Genomic DNA, 18,696 nt, shown 5'->3' with positions numbered 1-18,696 from the left:
AGAGGAGGATTTTCTATGCAAGACTTTGCCTACTACACAAAGAGGGGCACTATACTTACCTTTACTCAAGGGTATGACCCGTCATTCAGTTGAAGTTTTTAAGGACCCAGTCGAAGCAAGGATCATTCCTACACACATTGACAAAAAGTACAAGGAACCACCATCAGGCCCCATTTTTATTAAAGGCCAACTCACCCCACACTCTTTGGTAGTGTCAAATGCCAGGAAAAGAGCAAACTCAGAAACAACTAGAGATGCTCCACTTCCAGAGAAAGAATCCAAGCTCATAGATGCCTGTGGTAAAAGAGTTGTGGCACAAGCAGCTAATCATTGGCATATAGCCAAGCCTTATTAGCAAGGTATGAAAGGGCCCACTGGGACAATATGGAGGGGCTCCTCCATCATTTCCCAGACGAGCACAAAAAGAGGGTCAGGAAATAGTGAATGAAGGTAAACTTATTACTAACAATTCCATAAGATGTGCACTAGATGCAGCTGACACCGCTGCTGGGGTATTAACACCAGTATCCTAACCTAGACATGCATGGCTAAGGGTGTCAGGATTTAAACCTGAGGTACAGCAGGCCATATTAAATCTACCATTCGGCCCGCAAGTAGACACAGCCCTTGAAAAGATGAAGAAGGACACAAGGTAGCAAAATCAATGGGATCCCTGCAAACTAACACCTACCATGGTTCTTTTCGTTGGCCCAATTACAAACCTGGTGCAAAAACTGCCACCACATATACCGCCACAATAAAAGAATCAGGGACAAAGCTCTACGCCTAGAGCTTTCTACAGAGGCTCTTATAGAGGAAAATGTTTTAAAGGAAGAGGCAGAGGAAACAACACCCGTTCCTCAAATCCCAGTAACAAACAGTGACTTACTTACAATTCCCCCAGAATATCTAACACCTGTCAAATCACAACAGACCAATAGGTCTTGGACATTATCCAACATGGTTATTGTCCACCTCGCAAATGCAAACTATCTGTATAACATCATACCCTTCTGCAAAAAAGAGATCTCTTCTATTACAAAAAAGGAGCACTAGAAATAGTTACACCACAATTTCAAGGAACAGGAGTATATTCACTATACTTCCTTATACCCAAAAAAGATTGGTCCCTATGTCCCATTCTCAATCTCCGACCATTAAATCATTTCATCATATAGGAACACTTCCATATGGTAAATCTCCAAGATATCATTCCATTATTACAAGAAAGAGATTTCATGGTGACTTTAGATCTAAAGGACGCCTGTTTCCACATACCACTACACCCTGCACACAGGAAATACCTCTGATTTCTATTTTAAGGAAAACATGATCAGTTCAAGGTTCTTCCATTTGGAATTACCACAGCACCACAGTCTTCACAAATTGTCTAGCAGTAGTAGCAGCACATCTATGCAGACAAAATATTCATGTTTTCCCATATCTAGACGACTGTTAATCAAAGCAAACAACTACTTTCTTTGCAACCAAACACTCAAAAAAACCTTAGCTTTGCTACATCAACTAGGGTTTACCATCAATCTATAAAAATCTCATCTACAACCAGACAAAACTCAGTCGTATCTAGGTGCTATACTGAACACACAATCAGCTCTAGGATACCCAAACTCAGACAGGGTACGCAACATAGTAACATTAATTCAACAGTTTCACACAGGAAATCAACCTCCTGCAAAAATATTTCTCAGACTTCTAGGAATAGTGGCATCCTGTATTCACATAGTACCACATGCCCGTCTAAATATGAGACCTATACAACAATCTCTACAACAATGTCTATCTCAACAGTGGACTCAATCACTGGGTCACCTACCTGTTGGTAGACTGCCGAACAGATCACTCTGCAGTTGTGGAAACCACAGAATTTAATGAAAGGGCGGCTGTTTCAGGACCCAGTCCCCCAGATAATACTCACAACAGATGCTTCCCTAACAGCTTGGGGTGCACATCTCCACAACCTAACCATTCAGAGAATATGGGTTCCAAATACAAGAATCTCCATATCAGTCACCTAGAGCTGCAAGTTGTTCATCTAGCAATCAGAGCCTTCCTACATCACCTGCAACACAAAGTTGTACTAATTCGAACAGACTATATGACAACAGTATATTATTTACAAAAATGGGGAGCGGGGGGCACACTCTCTCCAGATATCTCAGGTAGCACAAAAAATATAGAGATTAGCAATACATCACAACATTAGTCTCCTAGCAGAACATATCCCATGGACAAGCAATCAAATTGCTGACTTTCTAAGCAGAACGCATCAAAAGGGCCACAAATGGGAGATTCACCCCAATGTTTTTCAACCATACTTTCACAAGTGGTGGTTTCCAGAGATAGACCTGTTTGCAACAAAAGAAAACATGAAATGCCCACACTTCACATGCAGGTACCCACACCATAAATCAGAAGGTAATGCTCTATGGATGAACTGGTCAGGGATATTTGCATATGCTTTTCCACCTCTCCCACTACTTCCATTAGTGGTCAGGAATCTCAGACGGACATCTCTCACCGTGATACTAATAGCTCCAACATGTGCTTGACAACCATGGTTTTCAACACTCCTGGAACTGTCTTCAGTCTCACATGAGGAGCTTCACCTGAACCCGGACCTACTCACAGAACCACGTAACACCAAGACATCCATATCCTAAAGAAATTAATCTTGCAATTTGGCTCCTGAAGTCTTAGAATTTGGATACTTACATTTACCTCAAGATTGCCCTCAAGCCCTCAATAAAATATCTTTGCCTTCTCAGTCCCCTCTTTCGGGCGCTGTGCTGCCACTCTGGAAGCAGGCTACTCCTATAAAAACCAAATGCAGACCCCAATGTTCCTACGGACTACAGACCCATTTCCCTTGTCCCGGCCTTCTCCAAAGTATTGGAGAAACATGTTACCAAAGTACACATGGAGTATGCGGAGGATCACAATCTCCTGCGCCCCATGCAATCTGGTGTTAGGGCACCGAGACAGCCCTGCTGGAGGTGACGGAACATCTCCGAGACAAGTTGGACCATGGGGGCAGAGCGATTCTCATTTCACTCGATCTGTCGGCGGCATTCGATACGGTACCCCACGGGATGCTCCTTGACAGACTGAGGAAAATGGGCAACGAATGGAGGGCACTAGCCTGAATAACATCCTTTTTGGAGGATAGAGAACAGGTTATCTGGAATCCCCCGTTTTCAGCCTCTATGCCCAGCACGCAGGTCGGCATCCCGCAAGGCTCCTCATTAAGTCCAACTCTTTTTAATTTATACATGTCACCCCTAGCATCCCTGGTGGAGGCACAGGGCGCCAAAATAATTTCTTATGCTGATGATACTCAGCTGATTTTCACATGCGAAAAAGGCACAGATTTCAATTGGGATGCAATTAGATCTTGCCTCACAAAGGTTTTTAGATTTCTGAAGGAGGACCAGCTCAAGTGCAATCCTGATAAAACCGAGATCGTCTTCTTCGGCCAGCCTGCTGTGAACAATTGGAGCCAATGGTGGCCCACCGAACTGTCCATTCCCTGTGATTCCCAAACTACAGTCAAAAACCTGGGTATCTATATCGATAATAAGCTCTCAATGCGGTCCCAGGTTCAGGCCCTAGTGGGTACCCTTTTTGGCTTGCTCCGGATGTTGGAGAAATTCCTTCTGCTTTTCCCCCCGGATTCCAGGAAGACAGTGGTGCAGGGGCTGGTCATGTCCAGATTGGACTATGCCAATACCCTCTACCTGGGACTACCGGGCTACCTTCTTCAGCGCCTTCAGGTAGTGCAAAATTCAGCAGCCAGGGCGATTCTCAGCCTGAAACCCAGGTTGCATATGACATCTCATCTTAAGTCCTTACATTGGCTTCCAGTAAGTGAGCGGATAAAATTCAAGGCGATGGTAATCTTCTTCATAGCCTTCCATGCCATGGGCGTCGAATACCTTAGAAAGCGAGCTAGCCGCTACACACCGCCGGGACACTCTTTTTGAGTAGCCGTGCACTCTACAAATCCCCCATAACATAACACCTACTAGAGCACTCAGATCATCCTCAGCCGATTTGGCCTGCATCCCCAAAACACGCCTGATGTGTAGAGGTGGTAGATCCTTCGGCTTCCTTGGAGACCAAGCATGGAACAAACTGCCAGTAGCGCTGAGAGCATCAACAGATCTTACCCACTTCAAGAAACAGCTGAAAACATGGCTTTTTAAGAGCGAAACCCCTAGTAGGGCAGCCATGTGAGAACTGTTAGCACCGGGGCACTCCTGCTGGAGTAGCTGTGCGCTTTATAAGTACCGGTCATTCATTGTATGAACATTCTTAAAGAGGCTCGTAAACCAACTACAAGGCAATGTTATGCAGCAAAATGTAATGCTTTGTTATGTTCTGTCACAAGCAAAACGTTGACCCTTTTCATGCAAAAGTACAAACACCTATTTTATACCTATTGCATTTAAAAGCTGCAGGATTAGCATATACTTCTATAACATTGCAACTTGAGGCAATTGCAGCACACATATCTTTGTTTAAAATTCCTTTTATAAAAGCTTTTATGGAGGGACTTAAGACAATAATTTCAGACGCCCACTTACCCCGCATGTGTCAGCCTAAAATTGAAGATACTGTCACCACTCTAGCCGTACCTGCGGCTGGGTAAGACAGTATCTTAAGTATTACTGCCCGATGGGCCTCTTGAAGACTTGGGTACGGTCTCTTGAAGATGTCAGTATAGAGGAGGTCTGAACGACGTGTGGCCACTAGCAGACAAGTTAGGCCTATGGCCCCTCTATTTTTTTTATAACTTTTTTCTGATATCTTTTGACTATTGCTACTGAGCCCACACAGGTATATTTCCCCATCCAAACCAGGAAAGTAACTCTGATTGAGCTGATACTCAACAATGTGTTCCTACTTCTTAGAAGAACAAGTTAATTACCTTTGTTAATATTCTTTCTGGTGGATACTCTGGGTAACTGTAACTGCAGATTCTTCACCTTTGGACTATAACCAGGTGCTAGACTGGATCTGGAACATTGAACAGCAATGCTCTCATGTACTAATAGGTAGCACTGTAAGGTCCTGCTATCACTCCATACGTTAACCTCCTGACCCCTCCAACTCCCTTTCCCAGTGGGGAATGACAGAGTGAAACTACATATAATAGACAATCTTACCCAGTGATGTCAATTTCTTAATCTTTCTCCATTTACGTCCGCACCGCAGACACAAAGCACTTTGAACACATCGCAGGTGACAGTTTGCCAATATCTAACTTGTGATACTATTATGATGTTATGGAATGAGCTAAAAGAGCAATAATACCAGAGTTCACTGGCTATCGTTTAGGTTTTTAAACATCCCCTCACATTATGATTAACCCAGTAATTTATAGCCCGCAGATTTCAGTTTCAAAACTCATACCACACTTACACATGCCAATCAGAACCTCCTCGCTGCTCTGGGGTCACTGTCCCCTTAGATCTGAAAAGCTCCCATTAGCTTTAAAACATGGCGGAAAGGGATGAACTAGTTTGTAGCAGGTTTGAAGCGTGAATTGAGAGCATGAGATCTACATCCCTCAGGTACTGAATAGCCCCTCCGGTTCCTGTTCCTTTCTTGTATGGTTTGAGATGGGCATGATGATCGTAGATACTCGGCGCCCAGGCACAAAGTCAGCACACAAATGTGACATACTTATCACCAAGGGACAAAGTGAGCAAAGGGCCAGAGATGCTCATCTTCAATGCATATGGTGAGGGCTGAGAGCTCAAATGTTAATCAGTGAGGTACAGAACTATTACAGATATCTTTGATGCTCAGCAGAAGTAAGCTTAGTCTACAAATTTCTGTTCTGCACCCAACTGCGCATAGGACACATGGAACAAAGATACTCATTACTCAGAAATGAGCTGGGCAGCGGGAGCTAGCAGTGAGCACTGAGCTGTCACCTCTATATTGAATAAGTTAACACCATAGAGTACTCTGAAGTTTTAGTGGGATCTATGCCCTTGTGCTGGACTTCCTAGAACAGTGCTCTTCAGTGCATCATGAGAATACATAGTGGTGTTGCGAGTCTGGAGTCATACCTGCAGAGAACTTTCCACCTTAATCTTTTTTTCTCTGTAGGTCTTTGCCTGGCAGTGCCTTGGAGCTGCGCTATTCCCAAGCCCCTACTCTGCCCATGGGCAGCCATATGGATCACTACAGCAGTACTGCAGTCATTCGCCGGCCGAAAAAAGGGCGCTGGGCTGCCATGAAGGATGACTCGTGTAAGGTAATGTGCACACAGGGAAATGGGCAAGGAAGCCAGTGCTGGTGCAGTACAGTAGCTGTTGTTTTGAGTGTCCTTTTGCTTTGTAACCACATTTATTAGTTTCTTTTCCTTTATTTGCTTTCATTTTTAATTCACAATTCATTTTTGGCCCATTCATATATGTCCTTGTGTTCTTTCATTTCCTTATTTATTGTGGCCTTCTTTTTGTGCTTTGACTTTCTAATTTTCTGTTTCTTGGGTTTTCTTTCCCCCACTGTCTACCCTTATTTCTTGCCATCAATCAATTTCTGTTTCTCCTTTGTCCCTTTCTTCCCCTCTCTTTGTATCTCTTACATTTACCTGTTCTTTCCTCTAGTTTTCCCTTTATTCATCTTCCTCTGTCCCTCTTCCTCTCTTCCTCTCTTCCTTCTCCTTTTCTGCCTTTCTTGCTCTTTCCTTTTCCTTTAGTGGCTGTGTGCATGTGGAGTGTACCTATCTTGCTTTTGATTAATTCTAAACTCTGTTAACACAACTTTCCTTCTGTTCTGCCTTCCTCTTGGATCCATGGCTGGGTGAGTTTCTGCCATTTTCCTTTTTTGGTGCTTCTGGTAGTTGAAATTGTTGGTTGGTGGTGAGTTGTTCTGTAGTTGTGTTAAAGTGAAAATGTCTTAGTTTTGTTTGCAGATTTTTCAGAGCTATTAAAATCTAATTGTCCATGAATTATGTCTCTCTTCAGCAAATATTACTATAGACAGTGAGTAATGTCTCTTTTCAGCATACTTTATCATAGACATGAACAGTGAACCCGTTCCCATTATCAGAATTATGTCTGCTATCACCACTTGGTATAGCACAGACCTTGAATCCTACTGATGCTACTGATCTGGCTCCATGGCCAGTCTGCAGTTCTATGCATGCTATCATCTTGAAAGTACAGTCATAATGGCCTTTTTCCCAAAAGATAGTGTGTTTTCAGGGTATTCGGGACACAGGAATGCTAGTTCGTGCCACATAAGCTGTATCTATTTTTATTGGGCGTGCCTTCATATAGAGCAGGCAAAATATTACTGAATTGAGTACCACGTTTGCACATATGAGAAAAGACCATACCCCAATAGGGATGGTATTGGTTGAGATTGATCTGCTCTAGCAAATGAATCTTCTTCCCTTCCTGCTCTGCAAGAAAGTTCCTTGCAAAGGTTTCTCTCTTCCGCTGAATGACAAAAGCCATTAACACTTGCAATATTTGCTCAGATCTTTTTAGACTGACTTAGATAGCCCAATTTGAGATGACTGTGCAACCAACAATCTTTACAAATACTTTATTACTACATGATAAAGATTTTTAAAATGGAGGATTTTTCACTGATATTTTTTTATAATCTATGTTGCTGGTTTTGTAAATCTTATTTAATGGTATTTTATATTTCTATAGTTCAAGTATCCCCCATTTTCTCCCTTCACTCAATATCCACTTTCAAGGCTGAACACTCCATAAATGCATCGAATGAGTCAGTTACCTTACCAAATATTAATTCTCAGGCAAGATTCAATTTTGGGTAGATTCAGATAATTTGAGACCTCCACCATCCTTCTCGAATTGACATGGCTCTTAATGTCTGTTCTAATTTCAGACGTACTGTTTTGATACAGATGAGTAGTCCTTAGAACCATGATGCTGTTGCAATTGGAGTGTGTGTGAGGGATGCATGATCGCATGATCGACCGGACTAGCTCCAAGAGAATTCTCCATCCTGAATGCTGTTTTAATTGTAGATTGGCATCCTTGGCAAACAGGAATGGGAACGGGCTCAGCAGGGTAACGTTCTGTCCAACGTATCCCAGTCCTTCGAGGGGGACATGGATGGCTCAGACGACGATGACCGGGACACAATCTTCAGTTCAGCAGATCTGCTGTCTCCGAGCGGACAGACGGATGTGCAGACGCTCGCCATCATGTTGCAGGAGCAACTAGAAGCAATCAACAAGGAGATCAAGTAAGAGGCTATGAGTGACAGGATCAATAGAGATATTTAGGTTGTTGGGACTGGTACTGCAAGTGGGATGTAGAGAAAGGCAAATCCACTCTGGAAAAAATTAATAGGATGTAAAGGGATTTTAAGGGGCAGAGAAGTCTGTACATGAAAGATCCTTAAATAGAAAGATATTTAACAAGCAGCGACGTTTGGGCTGTAAATACTTGGGCTTTAGAGATTTTGAAAGGGATGGAGAACGCTATGGTAGAGGCGCTTTGAAACTGTGGAAGCAGCTGTTGTTGTGAGGCTTGGTATCTTTAGAAGTAAGAATTAAATCTAGAGATGGGGTTTAGAGTATTTTGAGGCAGTGGAAGGAGAGGGTTGTAGCAGATCAAGTTTGGGTTAAAGGCTTTGTGTATTGGGAGGTTTGAGTAGGTGGTGTAGGCAGAGGTAACATGGACAGGATTCGAGAGCTTTGAGGGGGCAGACCGTATTAAGGTTAAGAAATTTGGTGTGTAGAGATATTTGATGGGTTGGATCGATTGTGTTGGGATAGAGGGCCTGGGGTCTAGAGAAGTATGATGAGTTACTTAACGTTTGGGGTAGATGTTTTAGGGATGGACTGGATTGAGCAGTGAATGAAGAAAAGCTAATGAGACTTGGATCGAATTTAGAGGGTCGTATGTTTGGATTAGTTTGACTGCGTAGACATTTGAGGGAGTGAGTATGGTAAATGTAGAGGGGTTTATTTTGCGCTGTTTTGTGGGTTATAGACAATTTGAGTATAGAGGCTTGGGGTTCAAAGAGGTTTGAGGGGTGAAGAGAGTTGGGTTGGGGGTAGACTGGATTGCGGCCTTAAAAGGTTTGGCACTGTCAAATAACATTGGGCTTTAAAGCTTTACATTTAAAAAGTTTTGTAGGAACCTGAGGTATAGATAATTTTGAGGGGGGAATAAAGAAATTAATGCTGCATCAAGTTTGAAAGTGTTACTTGACTTGGAGCTGAGCTAGGTAGGGTGAGTGGAGGAAGGGTATGGGGGAGCAGCAGGGTGATTATATTCTGATGAGAGAAAATGGAAAGGTTAAAGAGTGCGGCGATGGTTGGATGTCAAATGAGACTGTGCATAGGAGCAAAGGACGTACAGTTATTAGGGTGTGATAGGGGAGGCACATAGAGTTGAATGGCGGAACACTGGCCCATTGGAGTGTACAAGGATGCGCACAGAGAGGGTTAGAAGGTAGAGTGGGCATTTGCTACAGAGCGAATATATGGATTGGGCACAGGTGAAAGAGACCAGAGAGCCAAATAAGTAGTTGGTAAGACTCAATAGGAGCTGGAGTGCAAAGGCTACTAGAGGGAGAAAGAGACCCGTCAGAAGACCACAGTCATAAGAGGAATAAATAACTGGGGTGGGGCTAGAGAACAAATCTGAAGTGGAATATTGGCAGCTGGAAAAATAGTAACCGTATCGCATCTGTTACTTTGTAGGTTGATACAGGAGGAGAAGGAAACAACAGAGCTGCGAGCAGAGGAGATCGAGAGCAGGGTGAGCAGTGCAACACTGGATGGATCGCTGGGTCGATACCGCTCTGCCAATACCATCCCCACATCCGTCACCAGTTCCACGCTGGCCAGCCCATCTCCCCCAAGCAGCGGGCACTCCACGCCCCGGATAACCCCGCACAGCCCAGCACGCGAGGGCGACAAATTCGTAAGAATCATTTTAGCACTACAGCTGAATATGAAATCATAATAATACATGATATTCCTTTAAGCAGTGCCCTCCTAAGACACCAGCAGTGTCATATATCTTTAAGTAATTCCCTGTCATGACTCATGACCCCAGTAGTTAATTTGGTAGTGCCCTGTCATGACCGTAGCAATGTTGGATTACTTCTTGTAGTATCCTGCCAAGACCTTAGCTTTCTGAGCTTCCATGCATTAGTGTCCTGCTGTGACTTAAGCAATGAGAGCTTACATAACATAAATAACATTTTCTTTTACCATGTCCCAACCCAAGCTTGATAATCTTTTTTGCAATACCCTGCAGGATCAAGGAGGGTGAATGTTCTTCTGGACATGCCCTGTTATTATCCCAGTTGTGGGGCATTACTTGTGGAAGTCCTGCGTAATTAACTTTTCATATAGTATGGTGTAACTTTTAGCTAGGTCCTACTTGATCTGAGTAGTACCCACCTTTTTCTCTGCAGTAAGAACTTCTTCTATATAGTAATTCACCATGACCTTCGTAGTTCTAGAATGGTGCTACAGGATTTCCTTGCCAGCACAATTGACTATCAGTCCCCTTTGACTGTGCAGGCCCTTTGATTTTGGAAGGAGTTTAGAGTTGCTCTAGGGAGGGTCTTTCCTGTGCTTTTGTGCTCCTACATTAGGGCACATGTTCTTAGGAAGGCCTTTAGATGCATTCCTGTGTAACTGCTGTTGGGGAATTGGAAATTACTGTGTAATCTGATTTTTCCCCATTCCCCATAGGCCACGAAACTGCATGGAATTCCCGATTCCTAGTGGTTTTACACACGTAATTACACGGTTCAGAGCAGGTGATATGAATGTATGCAGGGGCCGGTGCGTGGGCTGTGGGGTGAGGGAGGAAGGTGGGTGAAATTGGGGAGGGAAGGGAAAGTCATTTTTTGTTTTTTTTTTAGCAGAGAAGCATTGCATGAATTGAATCTCTGCCACTGGTAATTTCTCAAGTCGCACCTCCGTCCGTTATTTTGCACATCGTGCCACCTGATTTTGAACCCAAGCATGTGCAAATCAGACTGACCCTGCTCCAGTGGGAATACTCCAACCCAAACTGTTGGGAAAAAGCAGCGTGAGACTTGGCTGCTTTTACAGCCAAAGTCAGATGTGATTTTTCTGTCTAAAAAATTTGATAAGGTTATTCCATACAGGCTAAATCCTGGGTAGGCAAAAACCTAACCACTAGTAATGCATGCAAGTGGTGTTCATTTTGGTCAGCCTGAAAACAGATTGCATTAGCTAGCTTGTAATAAGATGGGAGTGAGTGATAGGACAACGTAATTGGGAATTGGAGTAGAAAGCATCATTATTTTTTGCTGTTTGAATCATTTATGGATTCACATGCTGTGTATTATTCCACCATCTAGAGCTTGGCCCTGGAAATGTGCCTTTTTCCTCTTTATTTGTGTGTCGACCAGTAGGATCTTAAAATGATACAATTGCAGATCCCTCAAAAGGCACAAATATGAGCTTCACGATTACCTGGCTGATAATCAACCAGATATCATGTTTCTGATGGAAACCTGGTTAAATGAAGACTCTGCACCAGAAATCCTTGAGGCTCTCCCTTTGAATTATGGGATCGCTAGACTTGATCGTAAAATGAACAGGGGGGAGGGATAGCTAATATTCATAAGCTATCGGTACAATGCTCATTAGAACCGGTGACAATTGAAGCCAGTGAGGCAGGCTTCTTCACTATTACGGTGGATTCGAATTATGTCTTAAAAGGTTTTTTAATATACAGACCACCAGGCCACATCGCACAGTTTGCATCTCGCCTCAGAGAACAAGTAATTCAACCGGCACTGCGGTATTCCAAAGTACTGGTGTTAGGAGACATGAACCTACACTTTGACGCTAGGGATAATACCACAGCGCAAGAGCTTTGTCAGGAGTTGGCCACGCTACATCTGGTGCTGCAATCCGCCCTCCTGACCCATCAACATGGCCACTTATTAGATCCAATTTTTGCCAACTGGGGGAATTAACGGTTGAAAAATCTTATGCAGTCCCATGGACAGACCATTATCTGATCCCTATCTGATAGACTACTAGCCGCATATTCCTTAAAGTAGAATTATCCCCAGGCGTGAGACTGGACCCGGAAAACTTTCTTGGCCAGCATCTCTGCGCGCCGGGGGGGCGGTACCACGCGACTCCGCCCGACGTCCTCCCCGGGCGTGACGTCAGCGAGGTCACATAAGCCCCACCCCGGCGTGCTGACGTCAGTTTTCTTCTTTTCCGCGTGCAACGCGGATCCGGATCTTGACCTGGCCAGTTTCAGGCCTTCTTTTTCCGATTTTGTTGAGAACAGTGTGCGAATGCCTTCAGGTTTTAAGGAGTGCTCGTCTTGCGCGCGCCAGATGTCTGCGACGTATTCTCACCCCATCTGCATGTGGTGTTTGGGGAAGCACCACGACTCCACGGACTGCGAGGCGTGTCAGCAGATGAAGCCGAAGTCCCGGCAGGAGCGCTGGATGAAACTCTTTTCGGCGCACATGTCCCATCCCCCGCGGAAGGCTTCCAGACCCGCCGCTTCCGTCTCCGACATCGTCCCTCTCGCAGGCTGCAGGGGCGTCGCTCACCTGTTGGTAAGTGTCGCAGTTTGTCCCCGAGGCCCGGTCCCCGTCCTGTTGGGGGTGTGGGTTCTCCGCGGGTGGTGCGGCCCGCGCATCGCCACCCTCTCCGCCGTTCCCCGGCGCGGGGGCGACCAGAGCCCAAATGGAGGCCTATGCAGCGTCCTTGCAGGCCTCGTTGGCTCTTCCTTCTCCTCCTTCTCTTCCTGGGACGTCTGCGGATCCCTTGCCGACGAGCTCGGATCCAGGTTCGGAGGATGTGGTGCCATCGGGGTGCGGCCCTTCGGGTTTTCCTCCTTCGGACCACAGTGACTCTGCCTCACCGCAAACCCCCGCAGGGGTCCCTGTGGTGTCGTGGGAGGTTGCCGGGGCGTGTCCTCGAGTCCCCCTCGGTCCTCGGGGCAGGAGGCGGCCTTGATCGAGGCTGAGGTGATGCCGCTCAGGCTCCGGCGGCCGCTGGCGGCGCCGCAGGGGCCGGCTAGGGGTCAGGGCGTGTCCCCGGGCCCCCCTCGTCCTTCCACGCAGGCGGCTGCCTCGTTGGAGGTCGAGTCGACGTGTTTTCGGCACCGTTACTTCGCTGCCCCGGATCCGACCCAGCCTCGGTCTCCTGCGCCACGCGTTGTGGCGGAGGTCGTTCCGGCATCTCCTTCGGCGCCGGTCGACGTTGATCTGACATCAGTCGCGGACTCTACGGCGCCGGGCCGGCGTCGGGTTGTTGATTCATCTTCGGACGCCCCCTCTTCTCCAGAGGTTCGGCGGTTGTTGGTTTCATCTTCTCCGGAGATGGGTCGCCGCGATGTGGCTTTTTCCACGGCGTCCGCAGTCTTCGCCGGAGGCGCCTCAGGTTCCCCATTCCTCAGTCCCCATTCCCCCTTTCCAGGCTTGGCCTTTCCTTCCTCCGGTTGGATTGGGGGACGGTCGCCTTAGCTTACAGCCGTTGCCCACAGAGGAACTGCTTTCCCAACCGCGGGGCCCCACGGAGGCGAGTGCTGCCTTCGCTCAGGCTGTTTCCACAGCTGCGGTAATCTTGCGCATGGGCGATCCAGCTGCCCATTTCCCCACGGATCATCTTCTGGAGGTCCTCCATCAGGGTTCTGGTGGTTGGGAGCTGCTTCTTCCCTTTGAGGCTTCGCTCCGCACTTCTATTTTGGGGGCTTGGGGGCGGCCTGTCATGGGGGACCCGGTGCCCCAGCAACTTCTGCACTGCCACCATCCTGCGCCGCATGATCCTGTCTGTCTTTCCCTCCACCCCTCTGCCAGGGGCCCTCTTTTATAGACTGCCTTCCCCTCCCTGCCATTGGTGTTGTTCCCCCCCCCCTCTGTCGCGGGAGGCCCGCTGGTTAGATTCCTGGGGGCGCAATATCTTCACCGCCACAAGTGCGGGTTTGCGGTCTTTGCGGGCCCTTAACACTCTTTCTGTATTGGCTAGGGCCACTTCTTGCTTGTGGGATTCGGCGGAGTCCCTTCTGTCTGACGCTTCTCAGGAGGGTGCCTCTGTCGATCTGAGACACCATGTGTTGGACGGCCTGGAGCTGGCGGCATTTATTCTTCGCTCGGCTCTGGACATTTCGGAGGTGCTTGGTCATACCATGGCTGCTTCGGTGGCCCTTCGTCGACATGCCTGGCTCCGGGATGGTGTGTTCCCGGAGAAAGTTAGGGAACGGTTGGTGGACCTTCCCTTTGATGGCACTCTTTTGTTCCACGTCCCTGCTGATTCTACCATTTAGAGGTTTCTTGCGGGGCTTCGTCCTCCCCCTCCTCCTCGCCCTCAATGACCTGTAAGTCGGTCTGTGTTTTGGGAGGTGTTCTTCCATTGTTTTCCTGGGGCCTTGTAGCGAGTAGCCCCGGTTGTGTGTTCTGTGTGGTGGTTATGCCTTCAGAGCCTTTTGATAGGACTTTGGTGCTGTTGGCTGCTTGTCCAGCCCTTTTTTGACTTGTGGTTTTGGCTGGTGGTAAGCCTTGTAGGGCCTGAGATTAGGCTTTCTGTGTATTCTTTATTGGCTGCTTGGCAAGCCATCTGCGGTTTTCTCCACAGGTCTTGCTGTTTGTCCTCTGCTGCTTGCTGAAACTTCTTCCTGAGAGGGTTCCCAAATTCTGGGACGTAACCTGCCCTATGTGGGGTAGTGGTAGCTATTACACAGCTTTCTCATGTGCTGGGGAGGAGTGGTCGCCCTTTGGGCTTCTGCTCTCCGTGGCGTCACAGTAGTTGCTGGTGCGACCTTCTTGCTGATGGTTTTGGAGTGGCTTGCATTGCGTCCCTGTCCGTCCTTCTCCTGGATCGCTGTGTCGCTGGCCTAGTCCGGCCTGCTGTCTGCGGCATTGCATTGTAGCGGTTTGCGCATTCAGTCCGCCTTGGTCCTCTGTCTGGTGTTCCGGGGGGAGGGGGGACTGGTTTCCCCGGTTTTAGTGTTCAGGTGGACGGCTTGGTCCTTCCCCCGTCTTTCTTCTTTCTTTCTGCCAGATTTCTCTTCTTTCGTGGGTCAGGGTGTCGGCCCCTCCCTTGGGGCGTGTTCGGGCCCTTCTTGGCCCTGCCTGGCCTCTCCTTCGGCCGGAGTCTAGCTTGTCCTGGGTGCACCGTTCCGTGGTGTTGTCTGCTGCTGGCTCTGCATGCCAGTGCGGACCTGTTTTTCTGCTACGCCGCTGTGGCCGTTGCTATATTCTCTTGTGCCTTTCTTATTCCATCTGCACTTTTGGCGGTGCGGCTGTCCCTGCCTTGTCTGCTTTTTGCGGCTGGGGGTGTGTGCTGCTCTTCTGTACCTGCATATGTGTTTTCTTCCGATGGGCCCTGCCTCCGGTTCTTCCTCTTCTACCTCGGGGGTTGAGGTGGTCCTTGTGTTCCTTGAGGCTTGTTCCTCAGAATGGTGCTGTGCTCTTTTCCTGCCTGCTCTGGCCTGCTGTTGTCGCCTTCTGCCACCTGGTGATGTTTCTCACCTTTTTGTTTCTCGCTATATTGTTTCTCTGGTTTTTTCGCACACTGTTCCCATGCTCTCCTCAGTTTCATTGTGATGGCTCCGCGTTGTGGCGCGGAAAAGTTCTCTGAAGCAAACTGACGTCCGCGCTCCAGGGTTGGGCTTATGTGACCTCGCTGACGTCACGCCCGCGGAAGACGTCGGGTGGAGTCTCGTGGTACCGCCCCCCCCGGTGCGCAGAGATGCTGGGCAAGAAAGTTTTCTGGGTCCAGTCTCACGCCTGGGGATAATTCTACGTTAAGGAATCTGCGGCTAGAATCGTCTCTACCAGATACATCGCTACTGAAGGTAAGTAACTTGTACTTTAGCACCAGGATACCTAACGCTCCACTCCTGAAAAAGGTCAGGACAGGGAGACTGCAGAGGAAATGGGATGGATTCACATCAGGCAACTTGAATCACGCCCTGCAGCAGGGCGGTCCACCGGGTGGAAGTGATGCTGAATCCGCCTGTTACGCGTTAGACGAAAGGATAACTGAGGCGCTAGATAGAGCTGCCCCATGGGCCACTAGTGCACTGAGGAGATAGTCAAAATCTGCCCCCCTGGTTCAACGAAGAACTTAGGGTGGTTAAGTCCTTAATAAGCGTTTGGAAAGAAGTTAGAGAGGAGAGAGGAGCACAGGAGGGCCAAATATAAAACTGGCCTCAAAGTCTACCACTTGCTCATAAGGAAAACTCGGGCCGCGTATTATAACTCAAAAATAGAGCAAGCCGAAAACTTCTTTAGGTTGTTATTTGTGATTTTTAAGGATCTATCGTCACTGGCCAGAACCACAACTCCTAGTAGCGACTCAGTGGAGTTCTGCAACCGGATAGCAGACTTCTTCTCAGAGAAGGTGGTAAGGATTTATACCACCTTCCCGGAGGAGGCTCTCAGTGGGGGAGCGGAGTGGCCTAGAGTGTGCATCATGGAGGAAGCTCTCTGCCTCTCCAGATTTAACCTCCCCACCTGCGAGGATCTCAAAAACACGGCCTTGAGTATTAAATCCGGCTCCCCAAAGGACCCTGCGACACCTAAAACTCTGAGAGAGAGCATGGAGGTACTAGTCCCCTATATTAGATATCTCCTAAAACTCTCCTTTGATTCAGGGGTGGTCCCACAAAGGTGGAAAGAAGCGGTGGTTATCCCTATAAAAAAAAAAGCCAGCTGGAGAACCTATGCCCGGTCTCTTACCATATTTTGCTAAAATAGCGGAAAAAGTGATTAATACTCAACTGACAATGCACATTAACCAGCACGGCTTACTCCATCCTACGCAATCGGGTTTCCGAGCCATGTACTCTACAGAGTCAGCACTACTTCTGTCTACAGAAACCATACGCAGGCACGTAGATGAGGGGCAGACGGTGGCACGGTGCCGCATTCAATACCGTCGCCCATCCAATACTCCTACAATGCCTCATGGAAGGAGGGCTGGATAATCTGGCCTGGAAGTGGTTAAAATCTTTTCTGCAGGACAGAAGCTTTCAAGTGTCCCAACGACCCCATTACTCCAAGAGCATCAGGCTGGCTCAAGGGGTTTCCCAGGGCTCCATACTCAGCCCTACTCTTTTTAATCTTTATATGGCCCCTCTGGCAAACATCATTATGAAATACAGCAATAGTGTTGTGCCATAGGCGGATGACACACAACTAGTAGTGTCTCTATCTCGATCCCATACAGAGGCAGCCACTAACTTCTCCTCCTCTCTATAGGAGATAGCAGGTTGGATGTCAAATAACTGTTTAAAGTTGAATGGCAGCAAAACGGAAGTCCTGATTGTGGGAAAGGCTCCTTCAATATGGTCTTCGAGGTGGTGGCCGCAGACTCTGGGTCCCACTCCCACCCCCAGCAACCAGGTCAAGAACTTGGGGATTTGGCTGGATTCCAAGCTCTCATTTGATCACCATACCAGGACGGTGGCCGGAAAGTGCTTTGGAATAATGAAAGGCCTTCGGAAGATCCTAGATGTGCTCCCCGTAGCCGCCAGGAAAACTCTTGTCCATGCATTGGTGACTTCCCGCCTGCACTATGGGAACGCTCTATACCTAGGAGCCAGTAGTAAGAGTGTTCAGAGATAACAATGCATTCAGACGATAGTAGCAATACATAAACCGGCTAAACCGACAAATAGTTGCATGTCATACAGGCCTATATCCCTGATCAACGCAGAAGCAAAGATACTAGCCAAGGTGCTGGCAATGCGGCTTCAGACTTATTTAGGGGCGGTGGTTCACCCGGATCAATCAGGGTTCATGCCGCACCGGAATACGGCGCTAAATTTGAGGCGAGTGCATAGTGTCATGGCACGCAAATCTCTAATTCAAGAGGACGCCATAATCCTTTCCTTGGACGCACAAATGGCGTTCGATATGGTGGAATGGGCATTTTTATTCGCGGTACTTCAACATTTGGGGTTTGGGCCCCAATTCATAAAATGGGTGGAACTGCTATATACAAAACCTATGGCGCAGGTGGTGGCCAATGGGAGAATCTCCGGCACCTTCCCCCTGGCCAAGGGGACGCGGCAGGGATGTCCGTTGTCACCGCTTCTCTTCGCACTTGTACTGGAACCCTTGGCGGCGTGGATACGCCAAGACCAAGTAATCCGTGGGCTCAAGTGGGAGCCGGGATGGGAGGACCGGGTATCGCTCTACGCGGACGACATGGTCCTCTATCTGGCCTCGCCGACCCGCTCGCTCAACTGCCTCATGGATATCTGCGCGGCGTTCGGCCGGGTCTCAGCATATACAATAAACTGGACGAAATCGCATATTTATGTACTCTCCGGCGGTCAGCCTCGACTCCCGCGAAACTGTGCTGCTAAGATAGTGTCTGATGGGTTCAAGTATTTGGGCATCTATGTCACGGCGCACGATGCCCAGTTCATAGCTGAAAATCTCCTAGGAAACCTCTGGAGCGCTTCCGCAGAGATGTGCAGTGCTGGCGTGCACTGCCGCTCACCCTCTTGGGTAGGGCGGCCCTCTTTAAAATGATGGCACTCCCGAGGTTTCTGTACGCCCTGCAAAACACACCATTTCCGATAACCCCATCATATTTCAGGGAAATCAATAATGAGCTCAACAAGCTGTTATGGGATGGCAGGGCAACGCGTATAGCGATGCACAAACTAGTGAAGGGATGGTATGACGAAGGAATAG

General features: G+C 47.7%; 1 protein-coding gene across 9 annotated transcripts in view; it reads left to right on the top strand.

The window, feature by feature from the left end:
* The window catches only part of PPFIA3 (PPFI scaffold protein A3), a 966,668-nt gene that overhangs the window by 493,305 nt on the left and 454,667 nt on the right, over positions 1-18,696 (top strand). For 6 of the 9 annotated variants that reach the window (XM_085616258.1, XM_085616261.1, XM_085616257.1 and 3 more), the window contains 3 exons: positions 6,139-6,286; positions 8,042-8,262; positions 9,731-9,953. In XM_085616258.1, coding sequence (XP_085472384.1) covers positions 6,139-6,286; positions 8,042-8,262; positions 9,731-9,953 — 592 coding nt within the window. The remainder of the gene's footprint in view (positions 1-6,138; positions 6,287-8,041; positions 8,263-9,730; positions 9,954-18,696) is intronic. The other 3 variants (XM_085616264.1, XM_085616259.1, XM_085616263.1) reach the window with 2 other exon arrangements.

The sequence above is a fragment of the Triturus cristatus genome, chromosome 7 (assembly GCF_964204655.1).
Source record: "Triturus cristatus chromosome 7, aTriCri1.1, whole genome shotgun sequence".
NCBI classification, from domain to species: domain Eukaryota; kingdom Metazoa; phylum Chordata; class Amphibia; order Caudata; family Salamandridae; genus Triturus; species Triturus cristatus.
This window is presented reverse-complemented; position numbering and strand designations above follow the sequence as displayed.